Source organism: Carcharhinus amblyrhynchos, chromosome 28 (assembly GCF_965287045.1).
Source record: "Carcharhinus amblyrhynchos chromosome 28, sCarAmb.v2.hapA, whole genome shotgun sequence".
Lineage (NCBI taxonomy): Eukaryota > Metazoa > Chordata > Chondrichthyes > Carcharhiniformes > Carcharhinidae > Carcharhinus > Carcharhinus amblyrhynchos.
The window spans coordinates 28,562,653-28,588,917 of record NC_137351.1 but is presented as its reverse complement, the minus strand read 5'-3'; the positions used below and the strand labels follow the sequence as shown (position 1 = coordinate 28,588,917).

The 26,265-nt window shown below is 45.3% G+C and overlaps 1 protein-coding gene across 1 annotated transcript in view; it reads left to right on the top strand.

Annotated features, from left to right (window-relative positions):
* Window positions 1–26,265, top strand: part of hdgfl3 (HDGF like 3) — a 118,547-nt gene that overhangs the window by 53,120 nt on the left and 39,162 nt on the right. Inside the window, exon 2 of the mRNA XM_080214250.1 lies at window positions 24,777–24,853. Within this exon, the coding sequence (XP_080070376.1) occupies window positions 24,777–24,853 (77 nt within the window). The remainder of the gene's footprint in view (window positions 1–24,776; window positions 24,854–26,265) is intronic.

The following is a 26,265-nucleotide window of genomic DNA, read 5'->3' as shown; positions in this document are numbered from 1 at the left end:
AATGATAAACCCAACATTTTCTGTTGAGATAGCTAAATGTAAATGGCAGCTAAAACTTAATATATTAGCAATAACCTGTAAGTGATAACTGATGTTGTGATTTGGAATGGTACCAGTGCACAGCAGTCCTCTAACCCAAGCATGTCGAAAGTTGCCCATAAGTTCTGAGAAATCTTCTACTTTCTTGAGATTAGATTCAAATTCATTTGTACACCATTCAATGCAAAATGTACCATGAACTATTACAGCTGCGCAGTGTTTGAGATGGTAATGAGGAAAGATAGTGGCGTAGTAGTATTGTCACTAGACTAGTAACACAAAAGACCCAGGGCAAGTCTCGGAACCCGGGTTCGAATCCCTCCATGGCAGATGGTGAAATTAGAATTCGATAAAAATCTGGAGTTAAAAGTCTGGTGACCGTGGAACTATTGTTGATTATCTTAAAAACCTACCTGGTTCACTAATTTACTTCAGGGAACAAAATCTGCCACAGATTAAAAATGCTAGAATCCGTCATCAAAGAAGAAATAGCGAGGCATCTAGAAAAGAATGGTTTGATCGAGCAGACGCAGCACGGATTCGTTAAGGGGAAGTCGTGTTTGACAAATTTATTGGATTTCTATGAGGATGTGACTAGTGAGGTAGACAGAGATCGATGCTGATCAAGCCCCGGAACTGATCCACTTCAGATCAGCCATGATCTTATTGAGTGGTGGGGCAGGCTCGAAGGGGTAGATGGCCTACTCCTGCTCCTACTTCTTATCCTTTCCTGGTCTGGCCTATATGTGACTCCAGATCCACAGCAATGTAGTTGACTCTCAATTACCCTCTGAAATGGAGGGCACTTAGGGGTGGGCAATAAATGCTGGTCCAGCCAGTGGTGCCCACATCCCATAAATGAACTTTTTAAAAAAACTTGAGAAAGATTCCTTGGTATATTTAAAAGGATGGTTTGATTAATACAACCAAATAAAAAACATTCTATATCCACTGCCTGTATATAACCCACTGAAGGTGACTATTTTAAAATGCCGTACCAGAACATTGGCAATCCACACCTGGCAATCTGCACAATCATTCACAGAGCAGTGGGTGCAACTTCTAATCTGGCTCGCTCACCTGGGCTGAAAACTGAGCACCCAAACTGGGAGCAAAAACCTGGGTCAGTGGCTCCACTCTTCCCAATATTGGGGTGGCACATTGGCACAGTGGTTAGCACTGCTGCCTCATGGTGCCAGGGACCCGGGTTCAGTTTCCCCACCTTGGGTCACTATCAATGTGGAGTTTCTCCCTGTGTTTGTGTGAGTTTCCTCCAGGTGCTCCAGTTTCCTCCCACAATCCAAAATGTGCAGGTTAGGTGCATTGGCCATGCTAAATTGACCCTGGGGATTAGCAGGGTAAATATGTGAGGTTATGGGACTAGGACTTGGGTGGGATTGTGGACGGTGCAGACGCAATGGGCTGAATGGCCTCCTTCAGCACTGTTCTGTGATTCTATGAATAATTAATTGGAGAGAATTTCTACTCATCCAATGCTGTAAGTCCCAGTCTTCTCTTTGCATTTATGATGCCCTTGGAACATCGAACTGATGTTTTAGTGATCCAACCAGCAAACCTGCAAGACCTCTCTTAACTATTTAACGCCTCGAGTACGTTCCTGTTTCGCACACAATCTGTAGCAGCCTTCCCTCTGCTATTTCTTGTAATCTTGCATTTCCCTGTATTAAGCTCCAGGTGCCATCCCTTTGTCCACTGTTGAAGCTTGCCAAGATCCTTTTGATTAATGGTTTTCACCTTTCAGTATCAACAGCAAATGTGAACAATTTGGGCACAATTTCTTCCAATCATTAGTGGAAATTTTAAACAACTTTGGCCCAACATTGCACCTCTGGCACTCCACAGATATGTTCCTATGCAGAAAGTCAATGTTGTCCACCATTCAATTTAAATATATCCCAATCTCTCCCATAGGTTTGGGATTTGTTTAAATGTCCACTTTGTGGGGCAATCTCAAAGTGTATCCCTCCAATCCAGATAAACAATATCCATCATCTCTCCCCTATCTAGTATAAGCTTATCGACTCAAACAAGCCTGGACCTCTTGCTCTGAGAATCATATTGACTCATCCGGCTCCCCTCATTACTCACTTTATATCATCTTTCAATACTTTCAAACACTTTCCAAACAGTGGAAGTGAAGTTTAACGGTCCATAATTTAATAATTCATCCTCTCGCCTCTGTTTTTTGACAATAATAGCTATATTTCCCTAATACAAAAATAGAAAATGCTGAAAAATCTCAGCAGGTCTGACAGCAGCTGTGGAGAGAGAATAGAGCCAACGTTTCAAGTCTATAGGTGACTCTTCATCAGAGCTGGCTGGAAGAGAAGGGTCTGATAAAGGGTCATCCATCCCACAATGTTGGCGCTATTATTCATTACTCAGGTGCTGTCAGGCTTGCTAAGATTTTCCAGTGTTTTCTAATTTTGTTCCAGATTCCAACATCCGCAGTATTTTTGCTTTTACATTTCCCTATGAACCAGCCTTCTGGATTTGGACTCGAATCCAGAGAAAATATCCGCCCAATCGTTTGAACTGATTTATTCCAAATGCGAGTTGTCAGAGGCAATATGAGCCTTCAACATTTTCCCAAGTCAGCCACATTCAATTTGAAACAATGCCCCTAGTCCTCCCCTCTTTTCTTTTGCGCACACCCTTGCGACGTTACTATTTCAGTTTCTCTTTGTCTTCAGACACTATTCCCCCACCGTCACGGTTGAGTGGCTCACTCGCTTTCTGCATCCCTTTGCTTAGTCCCGATGCGCTCTCCTGTTCTGCGTTATAGTCGCAGCGATGTTTATTTACAAGCGAGTGGCCTTTAGGGACCAATAAACACAGAGATACTGAATAATCCATATTCCAGTACCTGCAGCAGGGCTGAGCTGCATTCAGGGAATTTAATCTAGGACAAAAGCCTCCTGGAAGCTGCTGATGTTATTTTTCTCTCTCTCTCTCTCTCTCTCATTGTGACTGGATGCTAACAAGAGAAGCTCGCAATTAGTGTGCCAAATGGGAGTGGTTTCAATAACGAGGCAGATTGGTGCTAATTATAGGAGGAATCTTCTTTCATTTTCAACAGATTGTAATGAAGTTGTAACAATCTCCAGTGGTGAAGATGAATACTGATTCAGCTGCCAGTTGAGACTGAATTGTATGACAGATATCAAGGGTCTGTTTCACTAATGCAATTAGAAATAGTGGGATTTAACAGTTCCTAAGCTCTGGAAGAGAATGGTCAAAACCTCCACCAGTAGTGAGCATCTCCAAGAACTTGAGTGACTGCGGTAAGAGGAAACTGGCTTTGTGTATACCTCACACGAAAGGATATTTTTAGCCTGAATATATTTTATTTTTGTTTGCTTCAAAAACAAAATCAAAGGCTATTCTTTGAGAATGTGTTTTTTTTTCGGTCTCACTGTTGGATGTTCAGTTAAAATTTCTCTTTGATTTTTGTTTTGAGGCTTATGAATTTAGAGCATAGAATCCCTGCAGTGCAGAAGGAGGCCAGTCAGCCCATCGAGCCTGTACTGACAACAATCCCAACCAGGCTCTCCCCGTAACCCTATCCTTGCTAATCCCCCTGACGCTAAGGGGCAATTTAGCCTGGTCAATCCACTTAACCCTGCACATCTTTGGACTGTAGGAGGAAACAAGAGCACCCGGAGAAAGCTCGTGCAGACACGGGGAGAATGTACAAAGTTCACACAGACAGTGGCCCGAGGCTGGAATCGAACCTGGAACCCTGGCGCTGTGAGACAGCAGTGCTGCCCACTATGCCACCGGGCCGCGTATATTTAAAAACTGTGTGAATGGTGAAGCTTTGATTGTCCTATGCGGTATTTTTTGGTTTTTAGAAGGTTTGTCGTTACTCAAGATTGTTTAAGTTGACAGCAGTGAGGTTAAAGCTTGTACGTCTATGCTGCTGACATTTGCCCTGAATGCGTTTTGGGAATAGTACACCCTAGCCTGTGGCTTTTCATCCATTTTAAGAAAATTTACTGTTAAATGCTTGAAGGAAGAATGGTGGGTGTGCAATGGAGAGGGTGATTAGTAACCCGTGGACTAAAATGGGAAAGGTCTGTTTGGGTCCCGTTCCCCTGGGCCCCTCCCCACTGATAAAACCCTGCTCTCCTCCAATACTGACTCAAAACCAGAAAATCCCAATACTGCTGGACTCCACTCCTACAATTCACCAACACCCCCTTCCTCAAGACCTCTCTCACCTACAACATCCACTCTCTAACTTGTAATGGTTCAGGTCAGAAACTCCAAAGTGCTTCATGGAGATCATAAGTTTTGCATCTTGAATTTGGCTAGGATAGGCATGATATGTTTCACCTCAGTACGATTCGAATGACTCACTAGGGAGCTTTTACCAAACAAAGTTGATTTAAGATGCATGGAAAGGAAATTAGCAATAACTTCTATCAATTACAAACAAAAACAAAATAGCCATGATGGTATATAACCCTTAACAGTATATCTAAGATGTTCCAGTCAAACCAAAACCTTCCATAGACAAACCCTTTAAACAAGTTCAAACAGCAAAGACTAATGCTCACACGATATTGGAATTTAGTCCTTTGGGTAAATGCTGCAGTTCCCTCAAAACTCCGAACAGTCTGAGGTCAGATCAGCTTCCCGGACCAGGGACACTCTGGTCGAGCCACCAACCACAGATTTCTACTCCAGGAAGGCAAGACTTTGTTTCCAGATAACCAGCAGAATTCCCGAATAAAACAGGGAGAGAGAGGAACACTGCTTTCAGTCTGATGGCCATTCCCTTCTAAACTAAACACTGCTTCCAGCCAAAATCAGAAAATGAAACCCCTAGGGGGGAAAAAAAACCTGACCAGAATCCATGACCTTCCTCCTAACAATGCAAGGCCATGAAAGAACCCGGAGTAAACATAAACAACTCCCATTTAAGCCACTTAAAAAGCAATAAAAGGACTCCCGCTGTCAACTGGCAGCAATAACATTAGCTAAGGCTGTGAGCTACAGAGAACATGATTTTAAAAAAAACTCTGAAAGAGTGCACTACCATCACAGACTGTACTGATCATTATAGCGGGGGAGTGAGTTGGGGGTGGGGGGAGCTCGTCTGGTTACCCGAGCTGGGGTACACTATTTGAGCTGAATGGTCTATTTCTGGGCTGTATATTTTATGTAGTTCCAGCACTCTGCTAGGCTGCAAGCTTGTTTCTAAATTAATTAATCAAGCTTTCCTCTGGTATTATTGCATAATTAATCTGTACGGAATGAAAGTTTAATGAAGGAGAAAGGAGGTAATCTGATCATTCCAGCTCAGTGAATATAGTTGAGTCACACCTCCCTTCCCCCCCAGGTCACCCCCCATTCGAACAAAGAACAGTACAGCACTGGAACAAGCCGTTTGGCTCTCTCTAGACCAACCGTTTGTATCCCTCAATTTCCCCGTCTGTTTATGTGTCTATCTGGATAAGTCTTAAATGTGGCTAATGTATCTGCCTCACCCACATAACTTGGCAGTGAATTCCAGGCCACCACCATCCTCTGTGTAGAAAAACACTTCCCCCACACATCTCCACTGAAGCTCCCCCCCCCCCCCCCCCCCCCCGACCACCTTACCTTGAACTTGTGCCCCCTTCTCATTGCCACTTCTACCCTGGGAAAAAACTTTCAACTGTTCACCTTTATCTATATCTCATTTTTTTTTAAAGTGAGAAGTCTCACAACACAAGCTTAAAGCCCAACAGGTTTATTTGGTAGCATGAGCTTTTGGAATGTTGCTCCTTCTTCAAGTGAGTGAAGAGTTGTGTTCACAAACCGGGCATATATAGACACAGATTCAATTTACAAAATAATGGTTGGAATGTGAGTCTTTACAGATAATCAAGTCTTACAGGTGCAGAGAATGTGAGTGGAGAGAGCATTAAGCACAGGTTAAAGAGGTGTGTATTGTCTCCAGCCAGGACAGTTAGTGAGATTTTGCAAGCCCAGGCAAGTCATGGGGGTCACAGATAGTGTGACATGAACCCAAGATCCTGGCTGAAGCCAGCCTCGTGCGTGCAGAACTCAGTCTGTGCTCAGAATTCTGCGTTGTGTGTCGTGAAGGCTGCCTTGGAGAACCCTTACCCGAAGATCAGAGGGTGAATGCTTAAGTGTTCCCCGACAGGAAGAGAATACTCTTGCCTGGTGATTGTCGAGTGGTGTCCATTCATCCGTTTTCGTAGCGTCTGCGTGGTCTTCCCAGTGTACCATGCCTCAGGACATCCTTTCCTGCAGTGTATCAGGTAGACAATGTTGGCCGAGTCGCAAGAGTATTTACCGTGTACCTGGTGGATGATGTTCTCACGTGAGATGATGGCATCTGCACATATGAGGGCAGCCTAAACCGGGATCTTGGTTTCATGTCACACTATCTGTAACCCCTACAACTTGCCTGGACTTGCAAAATCTCACTAACTATCCTGGCTTGAGGCAATACACACCTCTTTAACCTGTACTTAACCCTCCCTCCGCTCGCATTGCCAGTACCTGTAAAGACTCACATTCCGACCATTATTTTGTAAATTAAGTCTGTGTCTATATGTGCCCTATTTGTGAACACAACTCCTCACTCACCTGAAGAAGGAGCAACACTCTCAAAGCTTGTGCTACCAAATAAACCTGTTGGACTTTAATCTAGTGCTATGAGACTTATTACTGTGCTTACCCCAGTCCAACACCGGCATCTCCACATCGTAAGTTTTAAACTTCTGTTTTATTTTATTATTCATTCATGGGACGTGGGTGTCGCTGGCTGGCCAGCATTCATTGCCCATCCCTAGTTGCCCTTGAGAAGGTGGCGGTGAACTGACTTCTGGAATTGCTGCAGAACACCTGCTGTGGGTCAACCCACAATACTGTTAGGGAGGGAATTCCAGGATTTTGACTCAGCGATTGTGAAGGAACGGTGATATATTTCCAAGTCAGGCTGGTGAGTGGCTTGGAGGGGAACTTGCAGGTGGTGATGTTCCCCAGGTATCTGCTGCCCTTGTCCTTCTAGATGGAAGTGGTCGTGGGTTTGGAAGGTGCTGTCGAAGGATGTTTGGTGAATCGCTACACCAATTCCACTGGTTTGTCACTTCCACCTCACCTCTAGAATTCAGTCTTTCATCCATGTTTGAACCAAGGCTGTAATGAGGTCAGGAGCTGAGTGACCCTGGCAAAACCCAAACTGGCCATCACTGAGCAGGTTATTGCTGAGCAGGTGCTGCTTGATAGCACTGTTGATGACCCCTTCCATCACTTTACTGATGATTGAGAGTAGACTGGGCAGTAATTGGCCGGGTTAGATTTGTCCTGCTTTTTGCGTACAGGGCATACCTGGGCAATCTTCCATATTGTTGGGTAGATGCCAGTGTTGTAACTGTACTGGAAGAGCTTGGTTCGGGGAGTGGCAAGTTCTGAGCACAAGTCTTCAGTACTATTGTCGGAATGTTACCAGGGCCTATTGCCTTTGCAGTATCCAGTACCTCCAACCGTTTCTTGATATTACGTGGAGTGAATCTAGTTGGTTGGAGACTGGCATCTGAGATGCTGGGGACCACTGGAGGAAGCTGAGATGGATCACTCGGCACTTCTGGCTGGAGATTGCTGCGAATACTTCAGCCTTATCTTTTGCACTGATGTGCTGGGCTCCTCCATCATTGAGGATGGGGATATTTGTGGAGTCTCCTTCTCCAGTGAGTTGTTTAATTGTTCACCACCATTCTCGACTGGTTGTGACAGGACTCCAGGGCTTAGATCTGATGCATTGATTGTGGGATTGCTTAGCTCTGTCTATTTAACATGCAAGTGATCCTGTTTGGAAGCTTCACCAGGTTGACACCTCATTTTTAGTTGTGCCTGGTGTTGCTCCTGGCATGCCAACACTCTCTATTGAACCAGGGTTGTCCCCCTGGCTTGTTGGTAATGGTTGAGTAAGGGATATGCAGGACCACGAGGGTGCAAATTGTGCTGGAGTCAAATTCTGTTGTTGTTGGCCCACAGCACCTCACGGTTACCCAGTCTTGAGTTCAAAGTCTGTCCCATCTAGCACGGTGACAGTGCCACACAACACGATTGAGGTTATTCTCAATGTGAAGGCGGGACTTTGTCTCCACAAGGACTGTGCGGTGGCCACTCTAACCAATACAGTCATGGACAAGATGCATCTGCAGCCGGCAGATTAGTAAGGATGAGGTCAAGTATGTTATTTCCTCTTGTTGGTTCCTTCATTACCTGTTGCAGACCCAGTCTAGCAGTTACATCCTTTTGGAGTTGACCAGCTCGATCAGTAGTGCTGCTGCTTGGTGGTGGACATTGAAATTCTCCATCCAGAGTACGTTTTGAGCCATTGCCACCCTCAGTGCTTCCTCCAAGTGTTGTTAAACATGGCGGAATACTGATTCATCAGCTGAAGGAGAACGGTATGTGGTAACCAGTGACAGGTTTCCTTGTCCATGTTTAACCTGGAGCTATGAGACTTCATGGGGTCTGGAGTCGATGTTAAGGACCCCCAGGGCAACTCCCTCCTGACTGTATACCACTGTGCTGCCATCTCTGCTGGATCTGACCTGCTGATGGGACAGGACAGACCCAGGGGTGGTAATGGTGGTGCCTGGAGTGTTAGCTGTAAGATATGACTCTGTGAGAATGACTGTCAGGCTGTTGCTTGACTAGTTGATGAGACAATTTTGACACTGGCCCACAGATGTTAGTAAGGGGCACTTTGCAGGGTTGACATGGCTGTTTGTTTCGCCGTTGTCTTTTCCAGTGCCTAGGTCGATGCCAGATGATCTGTCTGGTTCTATTTCTTTGTTGAGACTTTGTGGCTTGCTCAGCCATTCCAGAGGGCAGTTAAGAATCAACCACATTACAGATGCTGGAGTCACATGTAGGCCAGGCCAGATAAGGATGGCAGATTTCCTTCCCTAAAGGGCATTAGTGAACCAGATGAGTTTTTTCTGAAAATCGACACCGATTTCATGATCATCAGTAGCCTCTCAATCCCAGATATTTTTTGTTGAATTCAAATGCCGTGGCGGGATTCGAAACTAAGTCCCCAGAAAATTATCCGGATTTCTGGATTAATATTTGAGCAATAATACCACAAGGCCATCACCTCCCCAGTAATTCTATAATTCCACTTTTCTCTAAGCTGCTGCACTTTTTCACCCTGGGCTGAATTAGGAGTCAGAAACTGGGAATGGGTTCTGGATCTTGACCCTGCATGCTGTGCTTTAGACTGCCCCATCCCATTTTTCTAGCACATGAATGACGAGGAATGGGCTCATTATAGGATTCCTACAATGGAGAAGGAGGCCATTTGGCCCATTGAGTCCGTACTGACTCCAACACAGCATCCTACCCAGATTCAATCCCCCGTAACCCCACATACTTCCCCCACTAATCCCCCTAACCCACACTAAGGGGCAATTTAGCGTGGTCAGTCTACCTAATGTGCAGATTTTTGGAGTGTGGGAGGAAACTGGAGCACCTGGAGAAAACCCCCATCATCAAATTAGGGAGTGTTGATGGACTCCGACCAATGCAGGGCAATGGGTGCTTCTCTCATGCCTGGGCATTGCCCTGTGGTGCCAGGAGGCATATAACCCTCTACCCTGCCTTGAACGATGCACTCACCTGAACTCCTCTAGCTTGTTCTTCTTGCCAGGTGCACGCCATAGGAGACCTGTCATACTGGTGCGCCAATGTGAATGGATAACTCAGGATTATCAGATGTTGAAGCCTGATAATTAGATGTTAATTTATTCTGATGGGGATCCTGCCAATGAATGTTGGGATTCCAGTCACGTCACTGGTGGGGGATGGGGACAATTGGGTCAGGCCTAACAAATACGCGATTTGGGCCCCTTGCAGGATTTTCCACTCTCAGTAGCTGATTCCGCCCAATGAAAACAGGGACAGAAAATCAGAACAGAAAATCCCCCTCCACTTTATGGTTAACACTGCTGCCTCACAGCGCCAGGGGCCCAGGTTCGATTCCCGGGCCATGCTAAATAAATTCGCCCTCAGGTATTCATAGAATCACAGATACCTGCTGTGCAGAAAGAGGCCCTTCGGCCCATCGAGTCTGCACCAAACACAATCCCACCCAGCCCTACCCCCATATCCCTCCGTATTATACCCACTAATTCCTCTAACCTATGTATCGCTGGACACTAAGGGGCAATTTCTTAGCATGGCCAATCAACCTAATACGCACATCTTTGGACTGTGGGAGGAAACCGGAGCACCCGCGCAGACACGAGGAGAATGTGCAAACTCCACACAGACAGTGACCCGAGCTGGGAATTGAACCCAGGACCCTGGAGCAGTGAAGCAGCAGTGCTAACCACTGTGCTACTGTACTCGAACAAGTGCAGGAGAGTGGCAACTAGGGGATTTTTACAGTAACTTCATTGCAGTGTTAATATAAGCCTGCTTGTGACACCAATAAATAAATCTAAACTTAAGATTGGTTCTGACCGCAAGTCCCTCCGTGATGGACTATCAAACTGTATTGATTGACACAAACTGCAGTGCTGCTGATCTCTGTGGTATTAGCTGTATTGTCGACTGATGTTGATTTAGCTCCAAGACTTCCAAGTGCAGTAACACAGTCCAGCATCAGTGGGAAATAACTTCTTATCAAAAATACTTTGAGTGCAAGCCAGGTTGTGAAGGTACAAACAGAGGACTCTTCATCCAAGAATCTTTTCGCTATTTGAAGACAAGTCCCCATTCTGCATTCAGGCGCTGTTTAGACTATAACCTGCAAACCCCCAGTTGACATCAGGAGTCATGATCCAAATGTGAGTGCGCCCTTAAATGGAATTTTGTCTAAATTGTCTAAGATCCCTGTTGGCAATCCTGTTCTGACTGAAGCAAATAGTGTGTTAGTAATCAGAAACAGATGGGAAAATGTGCCTGTCACATCTCCTTAACATAATGTCCCAACTTAGAACAGTAGGATGGTGTATAAGCCCTGTGGCCCAGTGCCATGCATTGCGTAGAATCCAAAACTGCAGATTCCCCAAAACATGCATTTTCCCTTTTGCACGATAGCTCAAAAAAGTGATGAAAAAGGATATTTGCCACATTGTTCCAACAGTTAAAATTGAATACAGACCTTTTCTTTTGGTGGAGAGGCTTAGTTTATAAATATCGTTCTGCGCATTGCTACGATTAGCCGACAACTTTCATCGTTCTGGTAGACACCTGATACAGTCTTAATGAAGACAGTTGGATGGTCCTGGATCTTTTATTGCCCCGCAATCCCTACGTTCCACGTTAACACTGAGCCGAAAGTGTAATTGTCAACAGGATCCAAGATTGGCATCTAACCACAACACGACTCGGTTATTCTTGGAAATTCCTCCTCCCTCCCTCCCTCCCTCCCTCACAGAAGCATCTTGTGTTGAGTTTGCCAGATGGCCAACATTGGGTAATGGGTACATTGGACTCAAGTCAGTGACTCACACTTGTGGTTAACATGCACACACTAAGTGTGTTGTTTTTCACTGTCACATACACCGAGTGATTTGCTCCCACTGAGTCATGACTGGGATATTTTATTGCTTCCCCCCTCCTCCCCCCCCCGCAAATGTCTTGTCAACAGTGCAGAGGAAGAACATGCAAAGCTTCGTCACCAATTTAAGAATATGCTGAAATCCAATTGGGAATGTTGAACGCAGCAAAGTGATACAGGAAGCCTGAATTACCCCACATTATGTATAAGGCATCAATTCATTAAGCATTACCCAGATACTGATGTTTAGCATAATTTTGGTGCATGTGGAACAGTTGATTCCTATTTCATTTGATTTGATTTATTATTGTCACATGTATTGGGATACAGTGAAATGTATTTTTCTTGCGCAGATTAAAACATACCGTTCATAGAGGACATAGGGGAGAAGAAAGGAGAGGGTGCAGAATGTAGTATTACAGTCATAGCGACAGTGTGGAGAAAGATCAGCTTAATTTATTGGAAGATCCATTCATAAGTCTGGTAGCAGCAGGGAAGAAGTTGTTCTTGAGTCAGTTGTTACGAGACTTCTTTTTCCCGAGGTGGAAGAGAGAATGTGTGTGGCCCTTGATTATGCTGGCTGCTTTTCCAAGGCAGCGGGAAGTGTAGGCGGAGTTAGTGGACGAGAGGCTGATTTGCATGATGGACTGGGCTACTTTCACAACCCTTTGTAGTTTCTTACAGTTTTGGTCAGAGCAGGAGCCACACCAAGCTATGATACATCCGGAAAGGATCTTTCTGTATGTAAACAATTTGTGTTTGCACTAGGGACTTGCTTTGACTGCATGTGGGTTGAATGTCGCATAATTACCCCAGTAGTGCCTTTTGCATTACAAGACTGAGGCACTTCACAGAATTGAAGGGGGGGGGGGACACAGCAAAAAGTAAGAGAGATAATGGCTTCAAAAGGCTTTGAGAGCTTAAAGGATTTCAGAAGATAATTCTAGAACACAGGAATGTGGTGGGTTGAAGATTTCACCACCCCTGATCAAATGGAGGATTTAGGAGCAGTGAGTTTCCAATATCAAATTTAAAGTTTGCCTCACAATTATTCATCAGAATGTGGTTTTTAAATCTGTGTAAGCTCTGCGATGGTTTCCAGTTTTGCAGCAGCTTTTTATAAGTGAAGTGAGTACGTGTGATTTATGTGTGTGCTGTTATTAAACATTCATTTCCTGTTAACTTTACTTCTTTGTAAATCTGATCCCTACTTTGTAGGCTGCAGTACACAGTATGCCTGTGAGTTATTTGTCTGCCTGTTGTAAAGTTTCGTTGTAATCATTTTCGGTTCCAGTTCTCTCTATGCTCCCTGAGTATTGGGATATGTGCAAAACTCTGTGGTGGAGGAACATAAGATAAAAGTAAAGTACTGCGGATGCTGGAATCTGAAACAAAAATAGAACATGCTGGAAAATCTCAGTGGGTCTATGGAGAGAGTATAGAGCCAATGTTTCGAGTCTAGATGACCCTTGGTCAGAGCTAACAGCTCTGATGAAGGGTCATCCAAACTCGAAATGTTGGCCGTATTCCCCACAGATGCTGTCAGACCCACTGAGATTTTCCAGCATTTTCTGTTTTTTTTTGTGTAGGAAGCATGGGAATTAAGAGCAGAAGTGGGCAATTCAGCCCTCACCCCCTGCTCTGCCATTCAATCAGATCACGGCTGATAGCTTCCTGGTTCTCCGTATCCCGTTAACCCATTTGATATCAGAAATATGCCTGTCTCCTTCTTGAAGCTGTTTGGCTAAGATCAAGTGCGGTATCGACACGCTGCGCTTGGTTGAAGTCATTAGGTTACATTTCAGCTTCATTCGAAGCAACTTTTAAAAGCGGCTTCTCAGCCTTTTGGCTAAGATGCAAATGAGATCAAGCCTTGGAGGAGGAGCTACACCTACTCCAATCAGCTTGGATCGTGTAGATCAAGCCCAGGACTGGAGGTGAGAGCCCTGTCTTGTCAGCTTGGATCGGGAATGTCCCAACTTGTTGGGACTCTGAATTGGACTTGATTTGATTGAATTGGAATAAAAACAAAAAAATAGATTCAGGCTCCACTGTGCTATGGAGCAAAATATTTAATATATTTTTTACTACCCAGACTCACTTAAAATGACACCTTTATGGACATTTTAATTGAATTTTGCAGCATTATCTCTGTAATTTACTACAATCTTTGGGATTTGTTGTGAGATGTGATTCTATAATAGACTCTGCCCCTCTCAGATGGTTGTAAAAAATCCCACAGCGTTATTTGATAAAGACCAGGAGAGTTCTCCCTAGTGTCCTGACCAATATTTCTCCTTCAGCCAACAGCTGAAACGGGTGATTTGGTTATTATTCTCTTTGCTGCTTAACATAGAACACTACAGCACAAACAGGCCCTTCGGCCCACAAGTTGCGCCGATCATATCCATACCTACCAGGCCATAGAACTATCTGTAACTCCCAATCCTATTAAATCCCATATACTCATCCAGAAGTCTTTTAAAAGACCCCAGCGAGTTCGCCTCCGCCACCACTGACGGCAGCCAGTTCCACTCACCCACCACCCTCTGAGTGAAAAACTTACCCCTAACATCTCCTCTGTACTCGCTCCCCAGCACCTTAAACCTGTGTCCTCTCGTAGCGACCATTTCAGCCCTGGGAAATAGCCTCCGAGAATCCACCCTATCTATTCCTCTCAACATTTTATAAACCTCTATCAGGTCGCCTCTCAACCTTCGTCTCTCCAGGGAGAAGAGTTCCAGCTCCCTCAACCTATCTTCATAAGGCATGCCTCCCAATCCAGACAACATCCTTGTAAATCTCCTGTGCACCCTTTCAATAGCTTCCACATCCTTCCTGTAGTGAGGCGACCAGTTTGTGATATGCAAGTTGATTGCTATGTTTACCACACTGCAATGGTTTCAAGACCTCTAATATATCTAATTGAAATTTCCTGAGATTTGATTTATTATTGTCGCGTGTATTGGGATACAGTGAAAAGTATTGTTTCATGCATGCTATACAGACATATCTTACACAGAGGGAAAAGCAACTTAACTGCGGATGCTGGAATCTGAAACCAAAAGGGAAAACGCTGCAAAATCTCAGCAGGTTTGACAGCATCTGTAAGGACAGCTGACATTTCGAGCCTATAGGAAGAAAACATCAGCTCTTTTCTCTCCCTACAGATGCTGCCAGACCTGCTGAGATTTTCCAGCATTTTCCCTTTTGGCCTTACGTAGGGGAGAAGGAAAGGAGATGGTGCAGAATGTAGTTTTACAGTCATTGTTAGGGTGTAGAGAAAGATCTGCTTGATATACAATAGGACCTTTTGAAAGTACGACGGCAGCAGGAAGAAGATTGTAAACAGCACAAAGCTAAAGTTTCTTTTTCCCTCGACTTGTTTGCCCATAACAGTCACATCTCAATCCATATGAGGCACGGGCTTTGCTTGTGTTTGTTATCTGTCTTTGCATTCATGAGAAGAAATATCCAGAGCGTGCATGAGTTCTAAACACATGATGGAATTTCCAGCCCTGGATCCCCTCTCAATGCTAAGAGAGTCCGAAATGCAGTGTTGCCTTCTCAAAGGTATTTTCTGAATAGATTCTATGTAATGCAGTTTACCCATTTCATACTTAGTCTATCTGCGCTAAATTTAGTGAACAGAGGGAGTTGAGTCACAAGTTGTGATGGACATTTTAGTCCTGATACAAATGCTCATTTAATACCACAAATATATTTGGCGGTGTCGCACCACACCAACAGGAAGTGCTGTCAGAGTATTTCTGGATGTGCCTATTTTTAGAATTCCAGTTTGAACTTTTTGGCTCAACAATGGTTTCAACTAGTGTCTGGAGGGTGCACCAGGTTCTCCAGACATCGGGTGAAATGCAGCTGGAAAACGCTGCTACAAAATGAAATGTCACCCCTTCGGCTTGTTAGGTGTGTGGCCTCTTGAACTCGGAGGAAGAAACGGGGAACTTTGAAGAATAAGAATAGTAAGATAAGGGTGACGCAGGTGGTTAGCGCTGCTGCCTCACAGTGCCAGGGGCCCCGGGTTCAATGCCAGCCTCAAGTCACTGTCTGTGCGGAGTTTGCACATTCGCCCTGTGTCCGGGTGCTCCCACAGTCTAAAGATGTGCCAGTTAGGTGGATTGGCCTGCTAAATTGCCCCTTAGTGTATGTGACAGTGAGAAATAACACTGTCGGGGGGGTTAGCAGAACAAGTATGGCATTACAGGGATTGGGCCTGGGTGGGATTGTTGTCAGTGCAGGCTCGTTGGGCCGAACAGCCTTTTTCTATACTGTAGGGATTCTATGGGTCTATTTTATGATTCTAGGAACTGGAAATTGCTTGGTTCCTTAACCCCACTGCCACCCCAACCCTGTTTTCAAGTGTCTTCGTGGTCCCCATCCTTTCTTGTCTGTGTAATCCCCTACAACCCCCTGGGATCTCTGCACCTATACCAATCTCTTATGCAACCCTGATGTTTATCATTCCACAATTGATGGCGTTCTTTCAGTTTCCTCTGCCTTAAGAAATGGAATTTTCTCCTCAAACCTCTCCTGTGGTCTATCAGCCTGACTTCAGTAAGGGGGAAAATGGCAGAGCCTACGATAGGCCATTTAGAAAATCCTAATAGTATTGTACTGTGTGCAATTTTGGTGTCCTTATCTGAGGAAGGATGTCCTTGCTATCGAGGGAATACAGCGAACTTTTACCAGGCTGATTCCTAGGATGGCAGATCTGTCATATCAAGAGAGACTAAGTCGGTTAGGATTATATCCATAGAATTATAGAATCCCTACAGTGCAGAAAGAGGCCATTTGGCCCATCAATCCTGTACCAACCACAATCCCACCCAGGCCCTATCCCCCGTATCCACCCGCTAAATCCCTCTAACCTACGCATCTCAGGACACTAAGGGGCAATTTTAGCACCCTCAATCAACCTAACCCGCACATCTTTGGACTGTGGGAGGAAGCCAGAGCACCCAGAGGAAACCCACCAATATTCATTGGCATTTAGAAGAATGAGAGGGGATTTTGTAGAAACTTATTAAATTCTAACAGGGTTAGACAGGGTAGATTCAGAAAGAAAGTTCCCAATGGTGGGGAAGTCCAGAACGAGTAGTTTGAGGGCAAGGGGTAAACCTTTTAGGATTGAAGCAAGGAGAAATTTCTTCACCCAGAGGGTGGTGAATCATAGAAATTCTACAGTACAGAAAGAGGCCATTCGGCCCATTGAGCCTGCACAGACCACAATCCCACCCAGGTGCCTGGGACCTGGGTTCAATTCCTGCATTGGGTCACTGTCTGTGTGGAGTTTGCACACTCTCCCCGTGTCTGTGTGGGTTTCCTCCAGATGCTCCGGTTTCCTCCAACGGTCTAATGATTGGCCATGCTAAATTGTGCCTTAGTGTCAGGGGGATTAGCAGGGTAAATATGTGAGATTACGGGAATAGGGCCTGGGTGGGATTGTGGTCGGTGAAGAATTGATGGGTTTAATGGCCTCCTTCCGCTCTGTAGGGGTTCTATAAGGGGTGAGGTTTAGCCGGCATGTGAACACTGTTGGGAGCTGGGATACTGCATTGGAAAACCAAGATGGCCGTTATAGGGACCCCATCCCCACTCCTACAATCATCCCAGCGCAGTTCACAAACTGCGACACAAACACGCCCCTGGTGTGAGAAGACAAAACTATTGGAACATGAAATCCCGTATGGGTCAGGTGCACCCCCTGTGAGCTGGGGTTTGGTTTGGACAACTTATCAATTGTCCCTAAGTTGAATCACCCTTAATCTGGCACACATATAATTCTCTAAATTTGCACCCCTTTATTGTGGAGTCCATGAGATGTAGACAAAAGTCGTAGGTGGAAGAAGGATTGGAATGAGGCACTCACTGAGTGTTAAAATGGGGGTGGCGTGGGCTTGTAGGGCTGAAGGGCCTGTTTCCTGTGCTGTGTGTTCTTTGTTCCCCAAGACCAGACACAGGAAGATTAGGTCCAAAGTGGTCAGAAATCCAAACCTTGGCCAGGATATTACTGCCCCGCCTGCCACAGGAATCAGGCGCGGATAATGAAAGTCTGTTGACCTTGAGAGGGATTTTACAGTTTTGGGATGAGCGAGGCTGTAAAATCCCTCCGATTGCGTCAGCCGTTTTGCTTTCTGGAAGCCGTGCATGAGGGATCTTGGCATAACTTCATATAATCTAAGGTGCACTGCGTTAATAATGATTATTGCTTGTTGATGTAGGTACAATGAAGCCCTTGTGTAAACAACACCGACGGGGCTTCTGGTTGTCACAACTCACGGAATGGATTTCAGAAAATGATATCACCCCTTTTGTTTCTTTGTAGCTTCATTCAGCTGCATTGCATCTTAATTGTTTTCTATAGCTGAGTAAATAGAATTCTAAACAGTACAAAGCAGACTCTCGGCCAATTGTGCCTGCGAAAATAATAGCCAGTTTTAAATAAAAGATACTACAAGAGCCAGAACTTGAGATTTTCAAGAGAACAAAACACAAGAAGTGTCTTTGACTATTGTTGCTAAATGTTTTATGACTGTACTGTGGGATAAACAGAAAATAAAACAAGATGTATCCAGTTTTAAGTACATCTTTCACACTTCTTACGTAAGGTGTCCATCCAATGATAAGGTGATATTTAGTGGGATGATTTCTTAATGGCACAATGGAATCAAGAAGTGCAAACTCAAATGGAGGAACAAGCTAGTTACAGAAGTAGAAATTTAATCCAGGAGCAGAACTGAAGTTTATTTATTAGAGTCACAAGTAGACTTACGTTAACACCGCAACAAAGTTACTATGAAAATTCCCTAGTCGCCGCACTATAGCATCAGAGGACAGGAGCTCAGATATCACAGCACCTGACTAACCAGCAGGGAAGAGCAATTTTCAACCCAGGCTGTTGTTGTAGGATGTAGAGGAGCCAAGACATCTCCTGGCCTTTATCAGAAGAGAGGGGCCTGAGCTGTCTTCAAATTTGGCGGCACAGTGGTTAGCACTGCTGCCTCGCTGCAGCAGGGACCCGGGTTCAATTCCCGGCTTGGGTGATTGTGTAGATTTTGCACCCTTCCCCATGCCTGCGTGGGTTTCACCCGGGTGCTCCCTTTTCCTCCCACACTCTAAAGAAGTATGGGTTAGATTGATTGGCCGTGCTAAATTGTCCCTTGATATCATGGGGACTAGTGTAAATGTAGGGGGTTGCAGGGATAGAACCTGGATGGGATTGTTGTCAGTGCAAGCTTGTTGGGCTGAATGGCCTCCTTCTGTACTGTAGGGATCCCATGGTTCTATGTTCAGCTCTTATTTGCATTGAGCAAGTGAGGGCTGAGCGAAATCTCTCCTAATCCGTGATGAAGGAATCTTGGAAAGCTAGTAGCCAAGCCCAAAACAAACTAGAAATGGAGAAGGGAACGCACCGGGAGGTCAGCAACAGGTCGCAGAGGAGAATGAGTACTCCACAAATCTACACAGCAAAGTTACAGAGAAAGGTTGAAAAGGTTAGGACTTTATTCCCTGGAGCGTAGAAGAATGAGGGGAGATTTGATAGAGGTGTATAAAATTATGATGGATATAGATAGATAACAACAAATGCAAAATCACAATGTTACAGGTGTTGGAAATGTGAAGTGAAGGTGGCAAAGGCTGGAACCATAGAACACTACAGCACAGAAACAGGCCCTTTCGCCCTTCTTGGCTGTGCTGAACCATTTTTCTGCTTAATCCCACTGACCTGCACCTGGACCATATCCCTCCACACCCCTCTCACCCATGTAGCTGTCCAAGTTTTTCTTAAATGATAGAAGTGAGCCCGCATTTACCACTTCATCTGGAGCTCATTCCAAACTCCCAGCACTCTCTGTGTGAAGACCGCCCCCCCCCCCCCAATAATCCCTTTAAACTTTTCCCCCTTCACCCTTAACCCATGTCCTCTAGTTTTTTTCTCCCCGAGCCTCAGTGGAAAAAGCCTGCTTGCATTCACTCTATCTATACCCATCATAATTTTATACACCTCTATCAAATCTCCCCTCAGTCTTCTCTGTAACTCAGTTCCTCAAGTCCCGGCAAGGAACTGCTCCAGAACCTGCCTCACCCCTAGCCAAGCTCTTGTAGTACAGCTAGAACATGGCTTCTACCCAGAAATGTGGAAAATTGCCCAGGTATGTCCTGCACACAAGAAGCAGGACAGTCCAACCCGACTAATGACTGCATCATCACTTTACACTCAGTCATCATTAAAGTGATGGAAGGGGTCATCAACAAGGCTATCAAGTGGCACTTACTCAGCAATAGAGTGCTCACAGCTGCTTGGTTTGAGTTCTACCAGGGCAGGCAGCCGATGACCTTATTACACTCTTCATTCAAACATGGGTTAAATAGTTGAACTCGGGTGAGTTGAGAGTTACAGATCTTGACATCAAGGCAGCATTTGATTGAGTTTAGCAAGAAGAAGCCTTAACAAAACTGGAGTCAATGGGAACTAGCAGGAAAACTCTCCACTGGGTGGAGTCGTTCCTGGCACAAAGGAAGATGGTTGTGGTGGTTGGAGGTCAATCATCTCAGCTCCATGATAACTCTGCAGGAGTTCCTCAGGATAGTGCCCTAGACCCAACCATCTTCAGCTGCTTCATCAATAACTTGCCCTCCATCAGAAGGTTGGAAGTGGGGATGTTCGCAGATGACTGCACAATGTGGAGCAGCTCCACAGATACTGAAGCAGTTCATGTCCAAATGCAGCAAAACCTGGACAATATTCAGGCTTGGGCTGGCAAGTGGTAAGTAACACGTGCCACACAAATGCCAAGCAATGACCAGATGAGAGAGAATCTAACCTTCGCCCCTTGACATTCAATGAGTTCCCCATTATCAACATCCTGGGAATTACCATTGACCAGAAACTGAATTGGACTTTTCGTATAAATACTTTGGCTACCAGAGCAGATCAGAGGCTAGGAATCCTGCGGCAATTATCTTATCTCCTGGCTCCCCAAAGCCTTTCCACAATCAGGAGCGTGATGGGATATTCCCCACTTGCCCAGATGAGTGCAGCTCCAACAACACTCAAGAGGCTTGACACCATCCATGCCAAAGCAGCCAGCTTGATTGGCACCCCAACCACAAACATTCACTCCCTTCACCATCAATGGAAGCCATGTGTACTACCTACAAGATGCACTGCAGAAATTCACCAAGGCTCCTTTGACAATAGGTTCCAAAGCTACAATCACAGATACATGGAAACATCACCACCAGGAAGTTCCCCTTCAAACCACTCACCATCTAGACTTGGGAATATGTTATTGTTCCTTCACTGTCATTCAATCAAAGTCCTGGAACTCCCTCCCTTGACAGCATTGTGGGTGTACCTACACCACATGGACTGTAGAAGTTTAAGAAGACAGCTCACCATAATCTTCCCAAGGGCAATTAGAGATGGGCAATAAATACTGGCCTAACCAACGACGCCCACATCCATTTAATGAATGAAAAAAAGGGATGAAAGACAAAGAATGAGCACATATTTTCTCACTGTTTCTGACTGGCTTAGTTGCCTTCTGGTAAAAGAAAATTGGAAAATAGACTTCACATACCAAGGCAGTAGACAGGACACCAGACCAAAGTAGTTATGCATGGGGATGAAATAGGAACACATGAACACAAGGGCAGCATGGTTACACAGTGATTAGCACTCCTGCCTCACAGCGCCAGGTTCAATTCCAGCCTTGGGTGACTGTCTGTGTGGAGTTTGCACATTCTCCCTGTGTCTGTGTGGGTTTCCTCTGGGTACTCTGGTTTCCTCCCACACTCCAAAGATGTGCAGGTTAGGTGGATTGGCCATGCTAAATTGCCACATAGTGTCCCAGGATGTGCAGCTTAGGGAATTAACTGGGAAAATACATGGGCTTACTGGGACAGGGCAGGGTAAGATCCTCAGAGTATCAGTGCAGACTCAACGGGCCGAATGGCCCCCTTCTGCTGTGTAGTGATTCGATGATGTTTGAAGCTATGTTCTAATAATGAGGAAAATCAGAAGTCATTTAATCAATCATTTATCTCCAATTAAAACTTCTACCACTAGATGACAGTAGATTCCACACACAGAGCCTTTAAAACTGAACTGACCTAAAACCCAGGGTCATCCTGAATCTTAATCAACCCCTAAAACTCACTGTTCACCAAAACCAAGATAATAAACAATGAAATTGCAGTAAAATATTCGCCTTTAAAACATTGTCACACCCAGATCACAGCATGGTTGAGTGATGTAATCTGAATGTTATCAAATAGAATTTGGATGCCCTGGATTTGGTTAGTTCAGTTGTAAGAATGGCCTCCGATGGAATCACCTACATTTAGTTTTAACTGGCCGTCTGTTGTAATTGCTGATCCTTTCTTTGTTGCTGCTATTGGATTTTCTGCTTGCAAAGGAAACAGGATTGAGATTGTGCGGTGGCACAGTGGGTTAGCACAGCTGCCTCACAGCGCCAGGGACCCGGGTTCGATTCCAGCCTCGGGTGACTGTGTGGAGTTTGCATGTCCTGCCTGTGTCGGCGTGGGTTCGCACTGGGTTCTCTGTTTTCCTCCCAAGATGTGCAGATTAGGTTGGATTGGCCGTGCTAAATTGTTGCTTGGTGGCCCAGGATGTATGGATTAGCGGGATAAATAGGTGATGTTATGGAGATAGGGCCTGGGTGGGATGCTCTGTTTAAGAACCAGTGCAGACTCGATAGGCCGACTGGCCTCCTTCTGCACTGTTGGGATTCTAAGTCTCCTTTGCATCTGAAATATTGACTTGAATCAGTAATAAGTTTATAAGCTGGACCCCATTTGTTTGATACCTATTTTACCCAACAAAATCTCAATATGATTTACTTCAAATTGATTTTTGCAGCTTGCTTTAATATGATGTTACGCAACTTTAATTCCACGTTAATTACTGGAGAATTTGCAGATTGCAGTCTGATGGTTCTGTTGGTTAAACCGAGTGGTTGTTGCTGGGCAGAAGTTGTCATTGAGCTTTGTGTTAACATTCAGAACAATGGAAGGCAAAGTGTTCCAAATGGTTGTTGTTGGTGTGGGGAGGGGATTAGTCACTCATCTTCATTAAAACTGTAAGTCTGTAGGTGCTGGGCCTTCGAAATTTTAACTCTGCCTATTGCGGGGAGGGGCTAAAATTCCACCTTGTATAAAGAAAATGTAATCACAGCAAATTTCCTAAAGAACTTTGGGGCGGCACGGTGGCACAACGGTTAGCGCTGCTGCCTCACAGCGCCAGGGACCCGGGTTCGATTCCCGGCCTCGGGTCACTGTCTGTGTGGAGTTTGCACTTTCTCCCTGTGTCTGTGTGGGTTTCCTCCGGCTGCTCCACTCTCCTCCCACACTCCAAAATTGTGCGGGTTAGGTTGATTAGCCATGCTAAATTGACCTCTGTGTCAGGGGATTAGCAGAAGTAAAATTAGAAGGGTAAATACGTGGGGTTACGTGAATAGGGCCTGGGTGGGATTGTGGTCAATGCAGACTCGATGGGCCGAATGGCCTCCTTCTGCACTACAGGATTCTATGATTCTAACAATGTAAGTAATACTGATTAAAAAAAAAATCGGATGCAGCAATTGTATGTCACTACAGATCTCAGCAATGATATAAAAGTGTTTGGGGCACAGTTAGGAAATTCTAACTGTGGGCATGAACTGGCATAGCTGCAAGGACCAAGCTGGGCAGAGAAGGATGGGAGATTTTTAACTTTTCCCAACTCTTCACTCCCGTCTGAAACTAAAGGGATTTGGCATCACCGCCAGCGCTCGGGAGACAGAATGCAGCTCGGTGTGTGTGTGGTGGGGGAGGAGGTGAAGGCAGGATGGGGACCCAGGGCAGTAGTTCCTGGGAAACTAAGTAAGAGGCTGGGGAGGGTGGTTGGGCTCAACTGGGAAAGTCCACAATCGAGAGCTGAAGCCTGGGTCCAGGGAAGCAGCTGATCTCCTTGTGAGCTTCCTCCAGCCTCACAAGAAACGTTTAGAAGTTTAATAAACTTACCTGGCCTTCCTCCTTTGACCAGGATCTTGCCCATGGCCAGGCTATTGCAACAGGTTTGACAAAGTGCAGGATTAAAATGGTGTGACTGTTCCAATGACTAAGAGCAGAAGGATTTTTTTTAGTTTATAGAGGTTTACAGCTTGAAAACAGGCCCTTCAGCCCAACTTGTCCATGCCACCCTGTTTTGACCACTAAGCTAGTTCCAATTGCCTGCATTTGGTCCATATCCTTCTCTCCTCATCTTACCCAAAGAACTGTCTAAATGCTTTTTAAAAGACAGAGTTGTACCTGCCTCTATTATTTTAGAATCATAGAACCCTACAGTGCAGAAAGAGGCCCTTCGGCCCATCGAGTCTGCACCAAACACAATCCCTCCCAGGCCCTACCTCCACATCCCTACACATTTACCCACTAACCCCTCTAACCTACACATCTCAGGACACTAAGGTGCACTTTTAGCATGGCTAATCAACCTAACCCGCACATCTTTGGACTATGGGAGGAAACTGGAGCACCCAGAGGAAACCCATGCAGACACGAGGAGAATGTGCAAAACTCCACACAGACAGTGACCTGAGCCAGGAATCGAACCCAGGTCCCTGGAGCTGTGAAGCAGCAGTGCTACCCACTGTGCTACCGTGCCGCTATTGCCTCTGGCAGCTCGTTCCAGACACCCACCACCATCTGAGGGAAAAACTGCCCCCCTGGACCCCTTTGTATGTCTCCCCTCTCACCTTAAACCTATGCCCTCTGGTTTTAGACTTCCCTTCCTTTAGTTAGGACATCATGAGCTGGAAGGGCTAAAGGGCCTTTTCCTGTGCTGTACTTTTCTTTGTTCGGAGGGAGACTTTGCTGTTTGAATTAGACCACCACTCCTCTGTGGCAAGTGGTCTTAATAGTTAAATAGTAGGAGCCTGATAAGACACTTTTCTCCCCACCAAACCTATCCCCACCCCCAACTATCTTAAATCCCCTGAGCTCAGTGCTACCAAGCAGGGATAGGTTTTAGTTTCCTTTTAGTTTCTGTTTTATACTCATGAGCATGTACAATATTGAAGAGCTGAAGTCATTAACGTGAGTTTGTGTTGAGGGTGATGATCATGCTGAATCCTCTTCTCTTGCTCAACAGATCGATGAGCTCCCCGAGGGAGCTGTGAAGCCACCAGCAAATAAATATCCAATTTTCTTCTTTGGAACTCATGAGACGTAAGTACATTTAAAAGGAATACAAGGTTAACTGTGATCAGCATTGTACATTTTGTTAAATGAAAGGGACTCGGTGTTACAAAAACGGACCCAGACTCTTAGTTATCCAAATAGATCTGAATGAAGCCTTTTCCAAGAAATTCTAGCTAAGTATGTAAAGTTCGTAAGCAGGTAAACAAATAATGTACAACTACAGGATTCCGATTTTGAGTTTGGTTTACCTGAAACTATGTTTCTCGGCTGACTGTAGAATCCCTACAGTGCAGGTGGAGGCCATTTAGCTCATCGGGTCTGCACTGACCACAATCCCACCCAGCCCCTACCCCCATAACCCAAATTGTTTACCCTGCTAACCCCCTGGTGTTAAGGGGCAATTTAGCATGGCAATCCACCTATCTTTGGAATGATGTGTGGATAGTGTAGATATATATAAATATGAAAACTGTTCAGGTACTTTAAATGAGCATTTCAGGAATATCTATTTATTTTTAGAACCATAAGGGGTAATTCTACAAGTTCCCACTGTTAGCTCAGAACCTTGCAGCTAAGAGAGGATATAGAATCATGAAATCTTACAGTGGCCATTCGGCCCATCGGGGCTACACTGACCATAATCTCACCTAGGCCATATCCTCATCACCCCATGCATTTACTTTAGCTAGACCCCCAACTCAAAGGAGCTATTTAACATGGCCAATCCACCTAACCCGCACATCTTTAGACTGTGGGAGGAAACCAGGGCACTCAGAAGAAGCCCACACAGACACGGGGAGAATGTGCAAACTCCACATACGTAGCAACCCAAACCAGGAATCGAACTCAGGTCCCTGGCGCTGTGAGGCAGCAATGCTAATCACTGTGCCACCATATGTGGAGGTTGGTTACCTGTTTGCTCCTGATTTGGTGGTGTGTTATTTATCACTCGAGCAGTCCAAGTTGTTGTGGCAACCTGTAATTTTCCATGTGGGTTGTAGTCAGGGGTTATGCACAGTGATGGTAGAGGCTCCAAACTCTTTCCATTACATTGCTGAGCAGGGATCTCTCCTGCCCTTACAGCCTGCCAATGCCGTGTGTGGGAAGTATTTGCAGGTTGATGTCCAACCAGTTTGGAGGTTTTATAAATGAACCTTCCTAGACCGTCAAGCCCTGGGGTGATTTGAACCTCAGAGCTTTGGCCCAGTGGCAGAGATGCTAACCCACTGCACCACAAGGCCTCCACCCCCCTCCTGGTTTACTACTCACTCAACTGGAGTGAATGAGAGCAAACAGAGTGGGAGCAGTCAATTCTTCTCATGCTGGAGCTGGCGGAAATAGCGGAGGATGATCCTTTGAATGTGGAGGCTGGTGGGGTGAAAAGTGAGGACAAGGGGGACCCTATCCTGGTTCTGGGAGGGAGGGGGGTGATGAGAGCA